A 21,260-nucleotide genomic window follows, 5' to 3' on the forward strand; every position below is an offset into this window, starting at 1 on the left:
ACCGCCGCAATTCAGAAAATATTTGCATTGGCACGCCCCGTTAATGTTCGAATACGTACATTATAAGTCCCCTTTACGGTTATTTCTAAAATATCAATTTTAATTCCATGTCTTTCAATAAACAAAACAAAATTCAACTCAGAACTAAATATCGATCCTGGTTATATTGGTTTGAATTAACAACGATCCAGCTAAAAATCGTTGACTTATGCATTTATCCGATACCTTCGATATTCAAGTTGCCTACAGATATTAAATGCACAAGTGATTGATGTTTAGCAAAGAAAACCCTATGAGATTATAGGTAGTCATGAATCATAGAAAGGTAGTCATGAATCATAGAAAGGTAGTCTTGAATCATAGAAAAGAAATTACAAAGAGGATTATAATTACCAATCGAAAGCCTGTCTTCGCATATCACACGGAGCGCATCAATATTTACAAAACAGGGGCAGTGACTCCGATAAAGAACGGAGTTTTATTTGCTTTTATTTATTTAATTTATGGCCAAATTATACGCAAATCTACCGTTAGAAACAAAAAGGATGCCCAACCCCGAAATCATCCTGGTGTAATTCGTTACTGTTTCAAGCTTTTCTTTTCAGATCAACAGCAAATATAGAAATGGAGCCTTCGATCGTCATGCCGAAAGATATTATCTATGGCCACAGAAGACATTCTGATTCCATATCCCTATGAACGAAAAAACAAACAAACAAAATCAAACAAAAATAAAACTAAACAAAAACAAATTGCCGAATCAAACGAACTATAAACTGACAGGAATATTGAAAACAAAATGTGTACTGATCTTATTTTTAACAGATTTTAGCACGGTTGTTGCCGCTCGACATCGGTAGGAGATCAGATATAAATATATATAAATCACTTTGACGGTGCATAGTAATATCAATAATGCAATTTTATTCTCCAGGAATGGTATCAGTCTGCGGTCTGATTTTATTGCTATTTGTTAGAATCATTCTATTTGGCACGTGTTAAGAAACTATGTTTCATTTCAAAACTAGATATGTATGTGGGATTATATGTTATAATAGAGCTGTAGATGTACAGGTACAACGGACTTTCAAGTGCAATGCTAGTGTTCTTTCACATGCAGACCTTATTGTTGAAATTATATTCTTATAAGACTTCGGCGTTTATGTTAATGCAAGTGTCTCTGGTACTAGGTGCCCAGAAACTAAGCGCTTTTTCTGGACAGGTAGGTGTTTAAGCGTTAATTTTAGCACTTCAGTTATGAATAGTTGTAGCTAGATGAAAGGTACATGTATTTTAGGGCAGGGTTGATTTCAATTAATGTGTCTCAAGTTTGAATGATTTGACAGACACTTTTGACCTGGAGTATGCTAAATTGAATTATGTATATTAAATATATATTTGTTTTATTTTTTGTTTTTGTTTTTTGTTTTTGTGTTTTGTGTTTGTTTCTTTCCAATTGTACATTGTGTAGTTATTATTGATGCATGGAATTAACATTTATGTAGTTACTTATTCATTTAATATGGGAGGGGATGTTTATTGGTTGATATAACTTTGGTCACAATCCCTTTGCTCTTTATGCGACTGATAAACTATGTTCAATTCAATTGAATTTAGACTAGAAAAAAATGTGCATTGCAGGATGTAGCAGAGTTCTTTGTTCATTCATCCAGGTGTTCCATGTTTACAAACCGACAACGAGAATGAATATTACACAAACTGGCCGCGCACTGCAACGATGACACGTGAATTTTATATGTGCAATATTTTAAAGATAAATTGAATGTCATTCGTAAATGGAGTGGTGAATCAATTAGTTCAATTATTACGATTTGTGACGATAATGGGGCGACTCTTCGACGAGAAGCTTTGGGGCTTGATGCCAATAAATGCGATATTGGGCTTTGAGTTCGACTATCGAGAGTAGGGAATTCTAGCTCACTGCGTTCAGTCGGCTAACCTATGCAATATCAATTAAATTCCAAATGCTTTTATTCTCCATATTATGAACAGAAATATAAAGTACGAGTAGTTTACAAAAAACACGTCTGCTCACGATGGAAGTTCCAACCGGAGTCCCTTAACAAGTAGTGATACTAGTTTAAATAGAGATTCTATGTTGCTAAGCAAATGAAATTTGATGTGGTCATTTTGTCATTAGAAACGTATAACAGAACATCCAGTTATAGGACATATTGACTATTTAAATAGAAAAAAATATTGCATAATGTTTAAAGTTCCATATCTTCAACATATGAGAGTATACAAAAGATAATTTACTTAGCAAGCTTAACCTTGATAACAGTAGTAAATGAAATGACCTTATAGATATAGATTGACCTTGGATTAAAACAACCAAAATCATTTATTTTTGTAATTGATCGATTAAAATGTTAACAATCGTTAAAAATTGATCAGTACATGAATACTTTTGATTTAAGAGTAATCAAGAGAACCGAGGTTATTGCGGCAATCCAAAGAATGTAATCCTGGGACAAAGACCAGACGTGGAAAACAGACATACACATCAAAGAACATAAAGCAACTAAAATCATACATAGTTCGGTGAATACCTCCCGGCTTTCGCACAATTTGCTGATTGATATATGAAAAGTGTTACCTAAAACCTAAAAGATTTTTTTTACCTGTCATGAATAGTTTAAGTGAAGTATAAAAAAATATCACGTTAATATTCCAGCGTCACTGACTACATGTGTCAATATTTTCAATTAACGCATCAAAATCATATACAAAACAATATAAAATTGAAGATTGAAAACGAACAGACCAATCAAAATAGAAAGAAAAAGAAAAGAACTATATTAATTTCCGATTAGCGTTCTTGAATGCGGATGAATCGCAAACATACCGGAAGTTGTCTTTTTCGTCTGCTGTTCTGCTGTAAGATATTGAAATAAGACCTAAAAGATGCCAAGAGCACTGAAGAGAAAGGCTGAAGTGAATCAACAAGTTGAGCAAGAGAAACAGAGTGATGATGATATAAATTGTTCTGAAGCTAGCGCCACTAGCAGTCCGATTAGAGGTAGGGCCACACTACATATCGAAAAGTCACACAAAATATACTGGGTTCTATAACTTATCACGGCGGTAGTTAACAGAAAGTGTGCATCGTTTCATGTTTTTGATCTAGCCATACCGCTATACAGTTGGACCCGCGATGAAGTGGGAACAGAATATAAAGATCTGACAGACTCGACGTTGTGATTACTGAATATTACCGGTATGGTCTAAAATGTTACTTTAAACCGTACCCGTACCCAAACCAACTTTTCCCCGTACCCATATACTGCTTTGCACATTTCTTCATTATTGCTTGATATTTCCAACTGAAAGTTGGTACACATTTACAAAATGACATGGTGGTTAGGCTAGAGTTAATGATTCTTAAAATGTTTGTTAAAAAAATAGATTTTATTTAATTTTCTGTTTTCAAAAGTTCTAAAATGTGTAACCCCGAAATTCTCGTACCCAAAATCAGACCAAAAACAGACTTTTCCACTCCTCATGCAATTTTCAGTTCTTAAAATACCGTAAGAATGAATATTTTAGCAAAACAATGTTTGGGTAAGGGGAAAAGTTGGTACGGTTACGGGTACAGGTACGGGTTACATGTTTTAGACTCTACCAATATTACCCTGGTAATTAAGACAAGTGACAAGATACAGAATTCTGTTCTTTAGATTCATACTTCAATTCGTATGATAACCATTACCAAAAATCGCAAATTAGAAAGTGCCGATTTAGCTCTCTGCAAATCAGTTGGGATGGTTTGCACAATCATAATAATTTTAATTTTAAAATACCATAAGCATAGGAAAGACTTCAAAGAGAAAAGAAAATGACTAGGGAAATTAACTTAGACAATTGTTACAAAGAAATGCTTGACCCATTGTTTTAGTCAGAGTTATTTACCTTTGAATTTACAGTTTTGCTTGATTTTCCATCTGTGTGATAAGCACTCTCAAGCCTTTATGTCTTTTTCAAAGAACGTGGCTAGGGAAATAGGAACACATCTTTTATTGGATGTTTTTGTTTTCTGTTCTCCACTTTGGGCAAGTTTCGTTTGGACAAACCAGTTTGACTAATTTTCATAAGTAGGTCAAAATCTCCAGTCCTGAAGGCAGTATGTTTGTATATAAAATTAAACACATTAAAGTGACCACGAGAGGTTACTGAATTTTAGATTTATTTCTAATATCATGATTCCATGCACATTGGTCGTTTTAAGATTTTTAACTAATCTTCTTTAATGTTACAGATGAAACACCAATTTTGCCAAGAAAGAAAAAGATTGAAGGTGGAGATGATGATGTGAGGTACTTCTTGTTCACTGTATAGACATATTTTGCAGAAAGATATTTATTAATACTGAACTCTCCTCCAATTGTACAAACATTGACTTCACATTGTGAAACGACTGGTAGATTGTTTCTCTGACATCAAAAGGTCATTGTGAGACAATTCTGGTGTTGTTTGAAAGTGTGAATTAAAGTATTTTATTGGCCCAATTGGACTTATCATAAAAAATTTACATCCAAATGTTTTCATTGAACCGTAAAAATTGGATTTTGCACTTATTGTTTTGTTAAACTGCATGCTGTTAATTTTTTTTTGCCAGGATTATTGTAGGCTTGTTAAGACTAGTTAATAAATACATTGTCTGCTTGTCATTAACAGTACCACCCATTTTAGGGAGAACATTTAGTCATGAGGTATATTAAGACAGATGGCAATAAAATTGATATTTTTTTTCATTTTTCATAGTGTAATTTGAAAGATATTTCATTTTTGCACTTCAAGGTATGCCCATTCTTTATTTTGCATTTCAGATATTTTCTTCACAGACACCAGGGTAAAGATTCAGCACATCTTTACATTGTTATGTAGACAAGCTATAGAAATGGCAAAAATGCTGTATGACCCAACATTTTGAAAATTTCAAACATAAATTAACTTGGCTTTTGTACCATTTTAGCTCATATTCAGGCCATGTGAGCTTTTGCAATCACTTTGTGTATGTTGTCCATCCTCTTTGTTGTCTGTTTACTTTCTAAAACATCTTCTTCTCAGAAACTACTGGACAGATTGTAACCAAAATTTGCATGAATGTTCTTTTGTGTTTTTTTTTTCAAAATTTGTGTAATGGGATTTTTGGTCTGGCAGGAAACATGGCCACCATTACTAAAAATAGATCATAGTGAATATTGCAGAATTTTTCATATAATTCAAAAACAGTTGGGTTAAGCTTAAATTGTTCAGCATAATGGGATGGACCTATGTCAAATTTTCAGAAAGATCCATTGACGAATGAATGAGTTATGGGTCCTGAAATGGATATGTTCCTGAGATGTTCTTACGAACATCTTTTACAGTCTGTGCATGGGCATTTTAATTTTGTGAAAAACGTGGCCATTGTTACTTAAAATAGACCATAGGGGTCAAATTGCAGAATTTTGAAAATTATTCAAAAACAGTTTAATTAAGCTTAAATCAGGCCAAGGGTGAAGTTGTTCAACTTGATGGGATGGACCTTTGTCATAATCTTCTGAAAGATCCATTAATAGATGTTGGAGTTACAGGTCCTTAAATGGATTTTTCTCCTGAATTTTACATTTCCAGGTTTGAAAGTTTTTTCCTAAAACTACTGGATGGATTGTAACCAATCTTTGCATGAGTGTTCCTTAGGATATCCTTAAGAACCTATGCTTGGGGATTTTTGAACTTGTGAAAAACATACCTGCCATTACTAAAATTGAATTTAATTTTTAGTTGAATCTCAAATTTTGTGATATATAGTATGCAAACCAGTTATTTTGTCCATGATGAACTGTAAGTACCTGTGATTAAGTGTATCAAAACTAATATTGTGTTCATGCTTGCCCCAATTGAAGAGAGTTTGACAGCTGCGGTTGTATCATGCTGTGCTCTGTGAAGCTCATTATTCCTGATTTGATTTATTTCTAATAGCAACATGTTGAATAAAGAGTATAGAAAGTGTCCAAATCCTTAACATTCATGGTTTATTTTGCTTATTCTCAACCATACTAGTATAATAGCATTGGTGAGTATAATAAAGGTATTCAGTAATGAAATCCTGTGTGCTTAAAACATCACACAGGTTATCATTTTTCCATTTTTCTGGTGCAGTCCTTATAGTTTTGATTTTCACTCTATGACCTCAAAGATGCTATTCTACGAAAACGCAAGTTACCTGATCTTAGTTCTGTTTCTTGATTGGTCACATACTGAGAACTTTCTGGCATTAAAAAAAATGAAATTGTGTCTCGTGTTATTTTCGTATAAAATTTTAAATATGTAGAAAAAGATAAGTTTAAAGAGCAAAATTTACTGGGTCCTCTATCTTTTATATGCAACTGATTAAAATATTTGGGTATTATAATGGTATTGACCTGACATCATTATTGACCGTTTACAATATCTTGAGTAAAACTTATACAATCCTAATGAAATTTTAATTACATTGTTCCTTGGGATAGAGGACCCTATTGTTTTTGGAGGTTTTTACCCTATTCCCATTGGAAATAAAAGGGAAAATAGTTGCTATCATTAGAATTAAAAAGTTCAATTTTTTCCTTTTGAAATTCTATTTGAATTTTTTTTACAGGGCAGGCTTAACTTTAACCACTTTTGAGTTAAGGGATACAAAATTATGCCAAGCCCAAACAAATCATTTTTACTTTTAGTCAGATTTTAATTTTTTTTTTTTTTGGATTCCTTATGATTTTTTCAGTCAGATTTTAGTTAACTCTCATGGTTTCCAAGTTATATGGGGTCAAAAGGGCAAAACCCCAAAACAAAAAAAAAAACCTTAATTAGCTCACCTGGCCAAAGACCATGTGAGCTATTGCCATCACTCGGCGTCCGCTGTGGTCATCGTCATGAACAATTATACAAAACTCTTCTCCTCTGAAACTACTTGACTGATTAGAACCAAACTTGGTGTAAATGTTCCTTGGAGTATCCTGCATAGAACTTGTGTGGGGATTTTTGAGTCGTCGAAAAACATGGCTGCCATTACTAAAAATAGAACATAGGGGTCAGACAGTAGTTTTTCACATATATCTCCAAAACCATTAGGTTTAGCTGAATTCTGACTGACTAAAAGTGTTCAGCATGATGGGATCTATCAGCAGTCATATTTTCATTTTAATCCATTAAGGTCTCACTAACGACTTCCGGGTCAAATGGCCACCCCACTATGTAGTACCAAAAACACACTGAACCTAGACATATGCATTGTAAGTGCATTATTTGTGTGTATTATGATTAAAAGTAGTCAAAAATAAATCTGAGAATGTGTACTTTAAAATTATATATGTAATTAACTACAAAAGTGTATGAATATTGTTTACATGTGTGAGTAATTTGCCTCCATGCTGTCAGTTAGCAGAACAGGTAAAAATGTGGATTTTCAGTATTATTTATTCAAGTAAATTTTGTGAAGAATTTCTACAGTCATCGTACCATTAGCATAATGATTTTGGAAGCCTTATTTTCCAAGCTTCGCAATGGTATGCAACTTTAAGATGTCATTTGTCCTGAGAATTCACAGTGAGACTTTGAAAATTACTTTTTTAATATGTAAAGTAATGGAAACATTAGAAGTGGTTAGTGAGACCTAAGCCATGTTGGAGTTATTGCCCATTTTTAATGTTATTTCTTTCAAAAATCTTCTCCTCTGACACTACTTGACTAATTGAAACCAAAGTTGGTATAAATGTTTCTTTGGATGTCCTACATAGAACTGATATGGGGGTTTTGATTTGTTGAAAAACATGGTAGTCGTTACTAAAAATAGAACATAGGGGTCAGACAGCAGATTTTTGCATATATCTCCAAAACCGTTAGGTTTAGCTAATTTCTGACATGAGGAAAAGTGTTCAGCATGATAAGATCTATCTGTGGTCAAATTTTGGTTTTAAACTGTTGAGTCATATTGGAGATATTGCCCTTTTTCAATGATTTTTGTTATTTTTAATGTTATTTCTTTCCAAAATCTTCTCCTCTGACATTATTTGATCAATTGGAACCAAACTTGGTACAAATATTCCTTGGTGTATCCTGCATATGTGATGGGGTGTATTTTTACTATTTTACAAATGTTCCATTATTGTGTATTGCTTTCTAGATATTGTGTATTCATTATATTTTCAGTCGTCTGCTTTATATGGTCTCCAGTATGTTTTGATCAGTCATACTTCATTGAGCCTGGTTGTAATAGTTTTCTGCTTTTACAATGCTAATTGTCATGCCTGATTTAGTTCTCTGTGGTCAGTTCTGATTGGTCAGACAAAACTCATTGGGTTTTTAAAATTATACTTAAAAAATGGAAGTTCGATCTTAATGCTATACATTTGAAATAATTCACATCCTCAGAAGTTTATCGCACAACTGTGATGTAGACTTTAGTGCATATTTTGAGTGCAGAAGACAATATTCAAAGGAACACTCAATTGGTGTGGCTAAAAGAAGCACTTATCTGATAAGTATCTCATCATATTTTGTACAGTGTAGAGTGAATGGCGTATGAAGTGTGTTATGTCCGTAGTCGGTAAGTTTGGCCCTTGGTCCGATTGATATGATAGATGCGAGATCGTTTATGAATCTGTGAATGTATTATGATATGAATCTAATTTTGTTGTAGTCTGAAAGATTTTAGAGAGATTCTGTGAGCGACCTTGACCCTTGCAGTTATGGGTCCATATGTTGACATGCTGGATGAATACTTACCACGCATTTCACCATTTTCTGGGGATGAAAAGACTGGAACACCATATGATATATTGGGGTATGAAGTGAAGTGTCTTGTGACATCTGGTAACACCCATAGCACCATTAGAATGGCAATGATTCGATAACTATGTGGGGATGCCAGCGGAGTACTTCTACGTCTTGGTCCAACAGCAGATATAGATGATATTATTGACAAAATGGACAGTATTTATGGTTCAGTTTACCCTGCAGAATTGCTGCTTGGACAGTTCTACACAGCAAGACAGTATGATGATGAAGATGTAGCAACACAGGCTTGTCGATCAGAAGAAATTTTTAGGAAGGCGAAAGATCGTAAGAACATCAACCCTACTGATTCAAACAGTATGCTTACTTCCAAATTCTTTGATAGACTTAGACCGGTGTTGAAGAATATAGTCGGCTACAAGAAAGATACTATAACCAAGTTCGACACTTTACTCCTAGCTGTTAGGGAGATCAAGAGTCAACATGACTTAAAGCCAGTACCAAAGAAGAAATCAACCAAACAGTCGACAACAACCACTGAAAATAAACAGATTCAACAACTAACTGCACAGGTTAAGCAGTTTTCACAGGAAGTTAGAGCTTTGAAGGGCGACAGAGATCAGTAGCATGTTACCAACGTCAGTTGCGGAATTCGTAATCCTTACTCACCATTCCAACCTGATGAAACAGTTATCCATCATCCATATGCTAGAACACAAAACTATGAAGATAAGATTTGTTGGCGATGTCGACAACATGGACACATAGCAGTCAACTGTCATGTTCGTTTAGACCATTCAAGGAAAACGCAACGAGCCCTGCACCTCCAACGGAATTTTGTTATGCAGCAGACAATGACTTCTGGTAACCTTCACATGGCATATGGACTTGTCGGCTCAGCTAACAAAGTTTCAGTGAACATTAACAGTGTCGACTGTCAGCCAGAGTTTCTACAATCAACATCTGTCGTCATGAGCACTTGAAGCATTTACCTGTCTACTGAACATCGAATGTGCTGATGGGAAACCTTTACCGTATCTTGGATATATAGAGACAGACTTACATTTACCTGGTGCATCACCTGACAAGACGTTTCCTTGCCTTTTTCTAGGTGTACCAGACAGTGAATATCATAAGCATGTTCCACTGCTTATAGGAACCAAAATCCTAGTGAAAGTAATGAATGATACAGAATGACGGTATGGTCAACAATTTCTTCAAGATGCTTGCCTGAAGACTCCATTCTACTTAGCCTTCAGATGCATTAGTCTCTGAGACAAGGATTTGTAGAGAAAACAGAATCGCCTAGAATTTGTGAAGTCAGCAGAAGTTACATCTGTAATCATTCCTGCCAACTCCTAAGTAGTTATTAAAGCCAATAAAGGTTTTGCCATCATGATTATTCCATACCCATCTACAGTTGTCATGCACCACCCGAAAAACAACTCAGCTGTACCTACTGACCTTGAAATTGTACCAGCAGTAACCATTTTCAACTGTAATCATCGAGAAACCATACCAATGCGCATTTCAAACGTAACTACACGAACTGTTCCCATCACACCAAGAGCATTACTATGCGAATTACAACCCGTCACCGTGACCAGAGATGTGAAGCAAGTTACACCTGAAGATTTACAACAACCTTACCAGAAGACACATTACCACCATCCGATATGCGACAAGGTAAAGACTTGATACAACGATTTACGGACATCTTTTCTATGAATGACACTGATATAGGGCTTACATCATAAGTGGAGCACAGAACTGACCTGGATAACAACTCACCCTTCAAACAACAACATAGACATGTTCCACTGTCCACCGTCAATGTTAGATGAGGTAACAACACATCTACACCTTGTTCAAAAGAAAGATGGTAAGCTATGCATGTGTGTGGATTATCGGCAGCTGAATCAACGTACCATCTTGATTCATACACACTTCCTAGAATAAACGAGATACTGGACAGCCTTGGTGGAAATAAGATCTTCACTGTTCTTGACATGAAATCTGGCTATAATCAGGTAGAAATTGAAGAGGACCACAGGCAAAGGACAGCATTCACAGTTGGGATTCTTTGAGTTCAACTGGTTGCCATTTGGACTGTGTAATGCACCTGCAACTTACCAGTGGCTGATGGAGGAAATACTTGGTGACTTATACACGAAGATATGCTTTATCTACCTTGATGACCTCATCATATTTGCAAGAACTCAGAAGAACATCTTGGTAGACTTAAGAGAGTATTTCAACATCTCTGAGAAGTAGGGGTTAAGCTGTCACCAAAGAAATATTGCTTTTTTGAACGCAAGGTGAAGTACATCGGCGACATTGTGTCTGTACAAGGAGTTGAGCCTGACCTCGGGGAGATTGAGAAGATTGTGAACTGGCCACGACCATCAACGCCAGAAGAAGTCCATTAGTTCTTTGGTTTTACAGGATACTACAGGAAATTCATCAACGACTTCTCCAAAATTGCTCGACCTTTGACTGACCTGATGCCATCAACCCACCGTAGGACCAGAGGGAAGAAAGCTAAGAAAGGCCAACCACAATGACCATGGCACTGGAGTGACTATGAAGAAACATCGATTCAGCAGTTGAAAAACCATCTTTCTTCACTGCCAATTTTGAGTTTTCCTGATTATGATCAACCATTTGAATTACATACAGATGCTTGCATGATTGAGCTTGGCGCAGTCTTATACCAAACTCAAGATGGAAAGCCTAGAGTTATCACCTATGCCAGCAGAGGCCTGTCGAAGTCCTAGAAAAATTGTCCCGTTCACAAATAAGAGTTCTTAGCGTTAAAATGGGCTGTAACTGAGAAGTTTAAAGATTACCTGTTTGGCCAGAAGTTTACAGTCGTCACAGACAACAATCTGTTGACATATGCACTGACATCAGCAAAATTGGATGCCACAGGACATCAATGGTTAGCAGCGCTGGCATTGTTCAACTTTAACATCATATACCAACCAGGGAAGAACAACGCTGATGCAGATGGACTCTCACGATTACCTGGTATCAGCAATAAGCCAGACAACATATTTGAAGAATCTGTAAAAGCCATTTGCAGTTCCATAAGGCCTATGTCTTACCTGGAATCAATAATTCAGCAACCAGATGTACCAGATATTCCAGACTTATTTGACAACTATCATGTAGACATAATAGAGGAACCAATAAAAGACCCCACCATCAGTTACTGGATAAGCATGGTTAGCAAGAAAATCAAACCAAGAAAGCAGGATATTCCATCATCACCCTACATAATGCCTTGTTCAACAATTTTGATAAGCTGATGATAAAAGGAGGTGTGCTCTACAGAACCATTTCTGACAAGGTACAAAGAACCAGGTCGTTTTACCAGATTCTCAGATCTCTACTGTTCTAAGATCTCTCCATAACAACTTGGGAAATCAGGGAAGAGACAGAACTACATCATGAGTTAGAGACCGTTTCTATTGGCATGGCATGACTAGAGACATAGAGGAATGGATTTAGAAATGCCGGAGATGTATTTGGAGGAAGACACCTACAAATGATAGAGCTTCGATGCACGGTATTGTTTCAAAGCAGCCCATGGAAATAGTTTGCATGGATTTCCTCAAGCTAGAAGTCTCGAAGGGTGGATACCAACATGTACTAGTAATAACTGACCACTTCACGAGATACGCCCAAGCTATACTGGCGAAGAACGAAACAGCCAAGACTACTGCTGAGGCATTTTTCCAGAATTTTGTGGTACACTACGGATTGCCAGCCAGATTGCACACTGATCAAGGAGCCAATTTCGAAAGCAAACTGGTCAAGGAATTGTGTGAAATCACCGGCATCAAGAAATCCAGTACCACGCCATACCATCTACAGGGCAACATTCAATGCGAAAGGTTCAACCGCACACTAATCAATATACTTGGAATGCTTGAGAAGGAACAGAAAAGGGATTGGAAGTCACATATTGCACCAACAGTCCATGCTTACAACTCCGCCAAGCATGACAGTACCAGATACTTACCATACCTTCTTATGTTTGGAAGAGAGCCTAGGCTACCTGTGGACATGAGCTTTGGACATAACAGCGCAGAACAAAAGACCATGTCAAAATACGTATAAGATCTGAGTCAAAAGTTGAAGAGGTCATATGAGATAGCATCATCAACCATGGATAAAGTACAAGGAAGACAGAAGAGAACGTATGATACAAAAGTGAAGGGAGCCATTCTACATAAAGGGGATAGAGTTCTTGTGAAGATACTAGCCCATGAAGGAACACACAAGTTGGAAGATAAATGAGAAGAAGAGCCATATACTATTCTAGATCAGCCAAACACAGAAGTACCTGTATATGTGGTGAAGAAAGAAAGTGGTCATGGGAGAAAGAGAACACTTCACAGGAATAATTTACTCCATGTTGGAAATATTTGTGAGGATGACAATGGAGAGACCTCATGAACTCCAAAAAGACCAGTTCCTCGGCCTAGACTTGGATGAAGAAAGTCAGTGACACCTACTAGAGATGTTGCTCAAGTTGAAGTTTCATCAGACCACAACAATATGAGCGACGACAAATCAGTGGTGTAGTGGATTGTCGATAAACAGCCTCAGGATAAAAATCAACCAGAAAACAACATTCAGTCCGATGTTGATTCACAGGTGGTTGAGGAGGAGGAGGAGGCAGATACTCCCAGTAATGCTGGTGACGACCCTGTCTGCACTGGAGAGTATGGCGGTTGAATCTGAGGAGGTTCTGGGCTCACGATGTCAGAAAAGCAAGCTTCCAGTGATGAAGATAATGATAATGATGCTTTAGAATCAGATGAGAATTTAAACATTGAAAACGCCTTAGAAACACCAATACCACAAGCAAGACGATCCACTAGACCTAAGACATCTACAGCAACAACCAGATACAGAGATTTTGTCTTACCACCAGTTTCTAAGAGCGCACAACCAGATTGGATAGACTTGAAAGCAGCCACATCCTCTGGGATGTTTGTGAACATGGGCGAAGAAGTATCAAGAGCGATGTTGAGGCTAATTATGAAAACTGGTGAGTAAACATTAAACCGTCTTGTTTTTAAGAATCTCCGCTATCTTTCGGAGACGAGGACGTCTTTCCTCACACCAGGGGAGGAAGATGGTTATTTTTGTCCTTGATATATACATTGTTTTTCAGTTATGTCCAGGACGACATTCTCGCAGCAGGGGGCTTATGTGATAGGGTGTATTTTTACTATTTTATAAATGTTCCATTATTGTGTATTGCTTGCCAGATATTGAGTATTCATTATATTTTCTGTCGTCTGCTATATATGGTCTCTAGTATGTTTTGATCAGTCATACTTCATTGAGCTTGGTTGTAATAGTTTTCTGCTTTTACAATGCTAATTGTCATGCCTGATTTAGTTCTCTGTGTGGTCAGTTCTGATTGGTCAGACAAAACTCATTGGGTTTTTAAAATTATACTTAAAAGATGGAAGTTTGATCTTAATGCTATACATTTGAAATAATTCACATCCTCAGAAGTTTATCGCAAATCTGTGATATAGACTTTAGTGAATATTTTGAGTGCAGAAGATAATATTCAAAGGAACACTCAATTGGTGTGGCTAAAAGAAGCACTTATCTGATAAGTATGTTATCATATCTTGTACAGTGTAGAGTGGCGTGTGCAGTGTATTATGTTCATAGTTGGTAAGTTTGGTCCTTGCTCCGATTGATATGATAGATGCAAGATCGTTTATGAATCTGTGAATGTATTATGATATGAATCTGTAGTTTTGTTGTAGTCTGAAATATTTTCGAGAGATTCTGTGAGCGACCTTGACCCTTGCAGTTATGGGTCTATATTTGACATCACATGATAATTATTTATCCTAGTCTTGTTTATTGTATGCTAGTATCTATGTGTATTAGTACTTTCATCAAAGAGACGTGCTATATTGATATTTTTGAGAAATATATATCTCATAGATCGTGTAATAAGTTTCTGTATTATATGATGGGTTCATAGCTTTGATCCCAGTATTTATGTTTTATTCCTTAATTTCAGGAGATACTCTATGTACTGACCCTGTATGTTATACATATAGCTGTAGACTATTATAACCTATTCCCATAGATTGGTAGGTTTATATGCTTTATAGTGTACTTGGTTTTATATGAGAATTATTAAGCTTAGTATTTTGATAAAATATATGATTGTCATTCATTCATATGTGAAGAAGTTTGTCTATTTATTTATAGCTATTATCTAGTATGACTGTTAGATTTATTTTGAACTTGAGTACTTTTATTGTCATTATTTTCTAATTACATATCTGGAGTGTGAACTGCATTCTATGAATGATAGTTTGAGAGCAAGTTGTTATACTTATATAATTTGTGATACTGGAATTACTTTATTGTTGTATTGTTGTAATTTCAGGGTTATTTATTTTACTGAATAAAGATCTAGAACCCAAGTTACGACCTGCTTTACATAGAATTGATGTGGGGATTTTTGATCCGTCAAAAAACATGGCAGCCATTACTAAAAATAGAACATACAGTGTAGGGGTCAGACAGTAGTTTTTTCACATATATCTCCAAAATCGTTAGGTTTAGCCAAATTCTTTCAGTAGCTGAAATGATCCTTATTATTAGGACTACGAAAGTTTCAAGGAGAAAAGTTGTCAGATGACTCCTTGTAAGAGTTATTGCCCTTGAAAGGGGAAATAATTTTTTTTAACAGTTTTCAGTCAATATCTTGAAAACAGTGATAGATTGAAAGAAACTTTCAGTTGTTGAAATTTTTCCTTATGATAAGCCCTACCAAAGACTTCTTGAGTCAAAATTGTTGGACAACTTCTTGTTAAATTCTTGTGAAAGGCAAAATTCAACCAGATGGGCGATTCAGGCTCCTGGGAGCCTCATGTTTTAGCTCACCTGACCCTTGAAATGTTAAAAAATTAGGTTTTTTGCAGGTTTTAGCCAATACCTTAAAAACTATAGTTGATAGAAAAACTTTCAATCAATGAAATGATCCTTTAAATAAGGCCTACTGTAGACTTCATCACATCTAAGTTGTCAGACAACTCCTTGTTAGAGTTATTGCCCTTTAAGGGCAAAAAAATGAACCAGGCAAGGGATTCAGGCTCCTGATAGCCTCTTGTTTATTTTTTGTATGATTTCAAAAGTTTTCAATTGAATTTCTGATTTTGTGCTTTATTGTGTTTAAACTGATTGTTTCATTCATAATGAAATTCTTATGCTTAAATAACAATGTCAAAGACTAGTATCCTGTCAACGCTTGCCCAAAGTCAGTGAACAGAGTTCAGCATGCTGAGGTTGTATCATGATGTGCACTGTGAAGCTCTTAATCTTAAAGATGATACTTGTTTGGCTCGTAAATTAGTTTCACTTTTTATTTTCTCCCACCTTTCCATAGAACAAGTTTTAGAACTTCAACTTGCAAAAAGTGGGAATATTTGGTGAAAAGTAAGGGACTTTGTCAAATTTACAGTATTGTCTACCAAACTCCTGCAAATCTTCTGCAAATCCTTTGCATTACCAAAAGCTCAGAAAAAGTCTATTTGCTTACAGTATTTGTTAATGTTAGTTGAGGTTAGGGAGGTACCACATTACACCATTGTTTGGTCAAAGATCAAATGCTCAATAACTGAAAAACAGATTTAGTGTGCATGCTGATTTTTTTTTCATTATATTTTTATTTGAATTGCAGTAATGAAATGCAGAAGATGTTGGATTGTTTTGGAGGTATGTTAGTATTTATAATGATAAAAACTAGAATTAGGCTATCAATTTTTTTAATCTAAGAATATAGGAGATATGGAGTAAGTGCACTATGGTTTGTCATTAAGACTGGAGAGAATAGTAAAATAAGTCAATGAACAAGATGATCTGTCGCTTGTTATATAAAAACTTAAGATTATACAAAAAAAAGGTATGCAAAACTTCACACATTGTGACATGAAAATTTTGTGCAATTATTCAATTTTTACTTTCAAATTTAAAATCTTTTCACAATGTGCAGAAGATATCAAATGTCAGAAAAAATTGTGTATATCTATATTTTTGTTTTAATAAGAACAATATTAAAGTACAGAATGTATTTTAGCTGATATCACCAAAACTATGTTGGCTAAACGGAAGAGACTAGAGCAGCTAACTCAGAATTCATTGAAGAGTACAAACAAGAAAGTGGAAGATATTTGGACAACACAAAAGAATGAAAGGTAAGAGCTATGCCATTCTTACTATATTAGATATTAGATATCCATTATACCCCGTACAGAGTAGTTACTGTGGGTATAATGTTTTTGACCCTGATGTCCATCTGTCTGTCAGTCCAACATTAGTTTTCAACATTTTTTTTCTTGTCTGAACATTTTTTTTTGTATGTTAGTCTACCACTGTGTGTCACAGGACAACTTCTTAGGTTTTGTTTGGTTTCGCAGACTTTTGCTTACATTTAACTCCTTTGACTTCGAAAATTTCATAGAAATAACAGTTGTCTGCACTTTTTTTCTGAATCCTAACAGATATTTTGCTGATTTTTAGTTTGCGAGTCTACCACCATGAGTAACAGATCAAGTTTACTTTTTGGTTTTCTCCACTGATTTTTACAGATATTGTGGCCCTGGTTTATGACCATTATTTATCCTTCAAATTTTTCTGGGGTTAGAGCCCTTTGAGGCTTTGAACTTTTTAAAATACTTTTTATTTGAGGGTACAGTATGTGGGCTCATAGTTCTTTAATTGTATCCTTGTTGTATGATTTTATAAAATTTTAGGTTACCACAGGCTCTTGAAAATTCTATTTGATTTTTTTTTCCACAATCAATTTCAGCTTTTTAAACCATTCAAATCATTTCTAAATTCATGTTGCAGATGCACCGTACTGTATTTATAGAAGTTTAAGATTAAGGGAGACAATTGTTTCCTTTATGAATATATATATATATTTGCAATTATTTAAATTAATTTTTTTACCAACTGACCTGGAAAAAATACTTATTATGATATAGATTGAAACATGCAAGAATTTCTATATGTATATCTATTTTTCCAGATTTTCCATATGAATTAATTAGGAATTTATTTGTTTCAGAATAAAGCTGCAGGATGAATATAACCGACAGATCAGTAATGTTTTAACTCAGTGGGAATCAGACATAGAGAAAACCAAAGAACAAGAAGAGAAATTGACTGTGAGATAATATTAAAATGTTTTTTTGTTTTGTTTTGTTTTGTTTTTTTTTTTTAAATCATAGAACCTAGAAATTATATTTATAAGTTAGTGTTACTATAAAATAGTAATATGTTACTGTACAGTTTAGTGTACAATACATGAAAATATTGTACTGTATTGGTGAAGCCTACCCTATGGTATGAGAGTTTCCTCATCGTTCATTGATGACCAATTGGTGGCCTTGGGCTGACATGTTTATCCCTTGTGGGGTTGTTGTCTTTTTGACATATTCATCATACATGTACCTCTTCTCATTATTTTCAGTACACTGTGGACTTAATACAGTATTTTCTGTATTGTACACTTTTGAACTGTATTACATCGTATTTATTGTCCCCTTTCGGCAAATGCCGAAGAGGACCTAGGTTTGCACTCCGTCCGTCCATCTGTCTGTCAGTCCGTCAGTCACACTTGGTTTTCCTGACTTTTTTTTGTAATGCCTCATCCAATTGATTTCATATTTGGTATATAGTCTTATCATGACAAGTCATAAGTTAAGTTTGAATGACATTGTGGTTGAACGATTTTTACAGAAGTTATGGTCCTTGGACATAGAAAATTTCATGAAATGTTATGTTTTCAGGACTTTTTTTTGAATGCCTCATCCAGTTGATTGCATATTTTGTATATAGTCTTATCATGACAAGTTACAAGTTAAGTTTGAATGACATTATGGTTGAATGATTTTTACAGAAGTTATGGCCTTTGGACATAAAAAATTTCATGAAATTTTGTTTTTCGGACTTTATTGTAATGCTTCATCCAATTGATTTCATATTTGGGATATAGTCTTATCATGACAAGTTACAAGTTAAGTTTGAATGACCTTACGGTTGAATGATTTTTACGGAAGTTATGGCCCTTGGACATAGAAAATTTCATAAAATTTTGTGTTTGCCAGACTTTTTTTTGTAATGCCTCATCCAATTGATTTCATATTTGTTAGCTAGTCTTATCATGACAAGTTACAAATTAATTTTAAATATTATTGTGGCAAAAAGATTATATGGAACTTACGGCCGTTTGTCATAGAAAATTACATAAACTTTTATGTTTCATCATTTTGATGCAAATTGCTGCTGTCATTCTAGAGTCATTTGCCCTTTAATTCATAATAACGAAGTTTTTTTCAACTTTCCAGGTGATAGAAAGAGAATGTCTTTATGCAGCTTTCTGTAATGCAAAAGTGTTATTATCTACTGTAAAATGAAGCTCAGGTTTGATTTTGATGGAATTTGCTTTTGCTGTTCAAGAGTTATTTTCTCTTGATTGTTAAAATATAACACCATCTATTGTTAGTTCACATATATAAAAAAAATCACATAAAGGCAATGAGTTCAAAGGCCGAAAGGGGACACTGTATTGCATCAGCAATACTGTCAGAATGCTTGTTTTATACATAATCGTTCAATCCACATGTTTCTTCTAGATTTATGCTCATTAACTTTCCTGGAAACAGTTAATAGTTACTTTGCAAAATTATAAAACTGTATTTGATTAATGTTTTAAACATTTCACAATCAATAGAAAAAGAACTTCTATTAATTGATTACCTTTAGTAGCTTTCTTTTAAATGCAAATGAAGGAAGAAATGAAACACAATAGACACATGAACAATAAGGTTGAATTAACTGTTTATTATCAAAGAAAATGTTTGTTTTTGTAGTTACTATTCAAGCAGCAACAGAAGCTGTTTCAGCAAGCCAGAGTTGTACAGAGTCAAAGGCTGAAGACAATACAACAGTTACATGAACAGTATTCCAAGGTAATTAAGATGTCTGTAATATAGAGTGGACATGCATTATAAAGTTTGTAGAGTAACTAATCCTTAACTTGAGATTTACTATGTAAAACATGTACACAGTAATACATAGGATTTTCTAATGCATTTCAATCCTTATTCCAGGCAGTCCAACAGCCCTAAAATTCATAAAAAAAATTTTTCAGTTTGTCTAAAATTATGTAAAAAACTTGAAATTAAAAGGGAATTCTGTAAAAAAAGCCTTTAATTTGCATGTAAATTCCTAAATTTTCATGTTACTTCACTGCTGTATTAGGAGTTTAGAAAATTATCCTTGCAGTTTCTGTTTCAATGACTGCTTGTTTTGTAATTAAGAGAGTACATCTTAATTGTCTATAAATGTTTTCTTCACTGCATGTAGTCAGGTGTTCTTCTGTGGGGAATTCACAAAAGACATGGAAGAAAGACTGAAAATTTTGTCAGTGTTACTTGTATGTCATAAAATTCCTAAGTTTGGTCCTAAAGAAGCCTTAAGATTTCTTATTTTAGCACTGAAACTAGCCCTTATTTTTTGCTAAAAGGTGCTGGACAGCCTGTAATTCTAAATATAGAAGTAAGAGACAACTTAACATGATTTAAAATTTTCAGGGCATAGATAGTTTGGACAAATGTCATCAAAGTCAGCATTCTACTGTACAGTCAGAAATGAAGAAAGAAATGGCATTACTCCAAAAGCGTATACTAATGGACACTGTAAGTAGTTTTTAACCAGCATATATATCATGGTATTTTCATTTATTATATTTTTTCAAAATTAGTTCTGTGCATATTTTAATTATATATGTGTAGTTCATTCATTATATACCATTGTCATGTCCTATAAAAATGTGTAGTAATATTTTAATTGATACTTTGCAAGGCAGCTATTATTATTATATTTATATATGTTCTAATCTTTAAAAAAATGAGGAGGAGGTATGCATTCCATATATTTTTTTTTAAATAAGCATATCTCTATTTTTTAAAAAACTCTGGCTAGTGGTATGCTTCTAACTTCAGTATTTTGGCTAGTGGTATTCATGTTTACTGGGTTGTGTGAAATAAACATTCATTTGTGATTTTACAGCAACAGCAGGAGATGGCAAATGTCAGGAAGTCACTACAGACCATGTTATTCTAAACAGTTCCTTGGACCAATGCTTTAATTTGTTGTGAACTGGGAAGTAATACTCCTGCTGTTTTTATCATGGTTTATCATGTTATACAAATTGTTTGTTATGGAAAAATGATTGTTGATCAAAACTTTTAATAAATTCCAAATGGCTTTAAATGTTTCATGGTTTGTCTTACTCACCTCTACTTAGAAGGAAGTGATGATTATATGTCATTGTTGCTTATTATATTCCTTTTTTTTTCTGTCCCCACTGTATAGCAATAAAATTAGGAGAAAATTGGACCTTATAGTTCTTCTGG

General features: G+C 34.6%; 2 protein-coding genes across 2 annotated transcripts; both read left to right on the plus strand.

The window, feature by feature from the left end:
• Positions 1-2,863: 2,863 nt before the first annotated feature.
• On the plus strand, positions 2,864-21,117 carry LOC148609459 (synaptonemal complex protein 3-like). Its single transcript, XM_088596333.1, has 8 exons — positions 2,864-3,043; positions 4,280-4,337; positions 16,517-16,551; positions 16,913-17,030; positions 17,906-18,005; positions 19,713-19,811; positions 20,436-20,540; positions 20,914-21,117. The coding sequence occupies exons 1-8, from the start codon at positions 2,929-2,931 to the stop codon at positions 20,965-20,967; spliced, it is 684 nt and encodes a 227-aa protein (XP_088452459.1). The 5' UTR covers positions 2,864-2,928; the 3' UTR covers positions 20,968-21,117.
• On the plus strand, positions 13,548-14,875 carry LOC148609460 (uncharacterized). The gene has a single exon (XM_088596334.1). The coding sequence runs from the start codon at positions 13,552-13,554 to the stop codon at positions 13,849-13,851; it is 300 nt and encodes a 99-aa protein (XP_088452460.1). The 5' UTR covers positions 13,548-13,551; the 3' UTR covers positions 13,852-14,875.
• Positions 21,118-21,260: the final 143 nt, after the last annotated feature.

The sequence above is a fragment of the Perna viridis genome, chromosome 8 (genome assembly GCF_037379345.1).
Source record: "Perna viridis isolate PV_CMFRI_1.1 ecotype Kerala chromosome 8, ASM3737934v1, whole genome shotgun sequence".
Taxonomy (NCBI): Eukaryota; Metazoa; Mollusca; class Bivalvia; order Mytilida; family Mytilidae; genus Perna; species Perna viridis.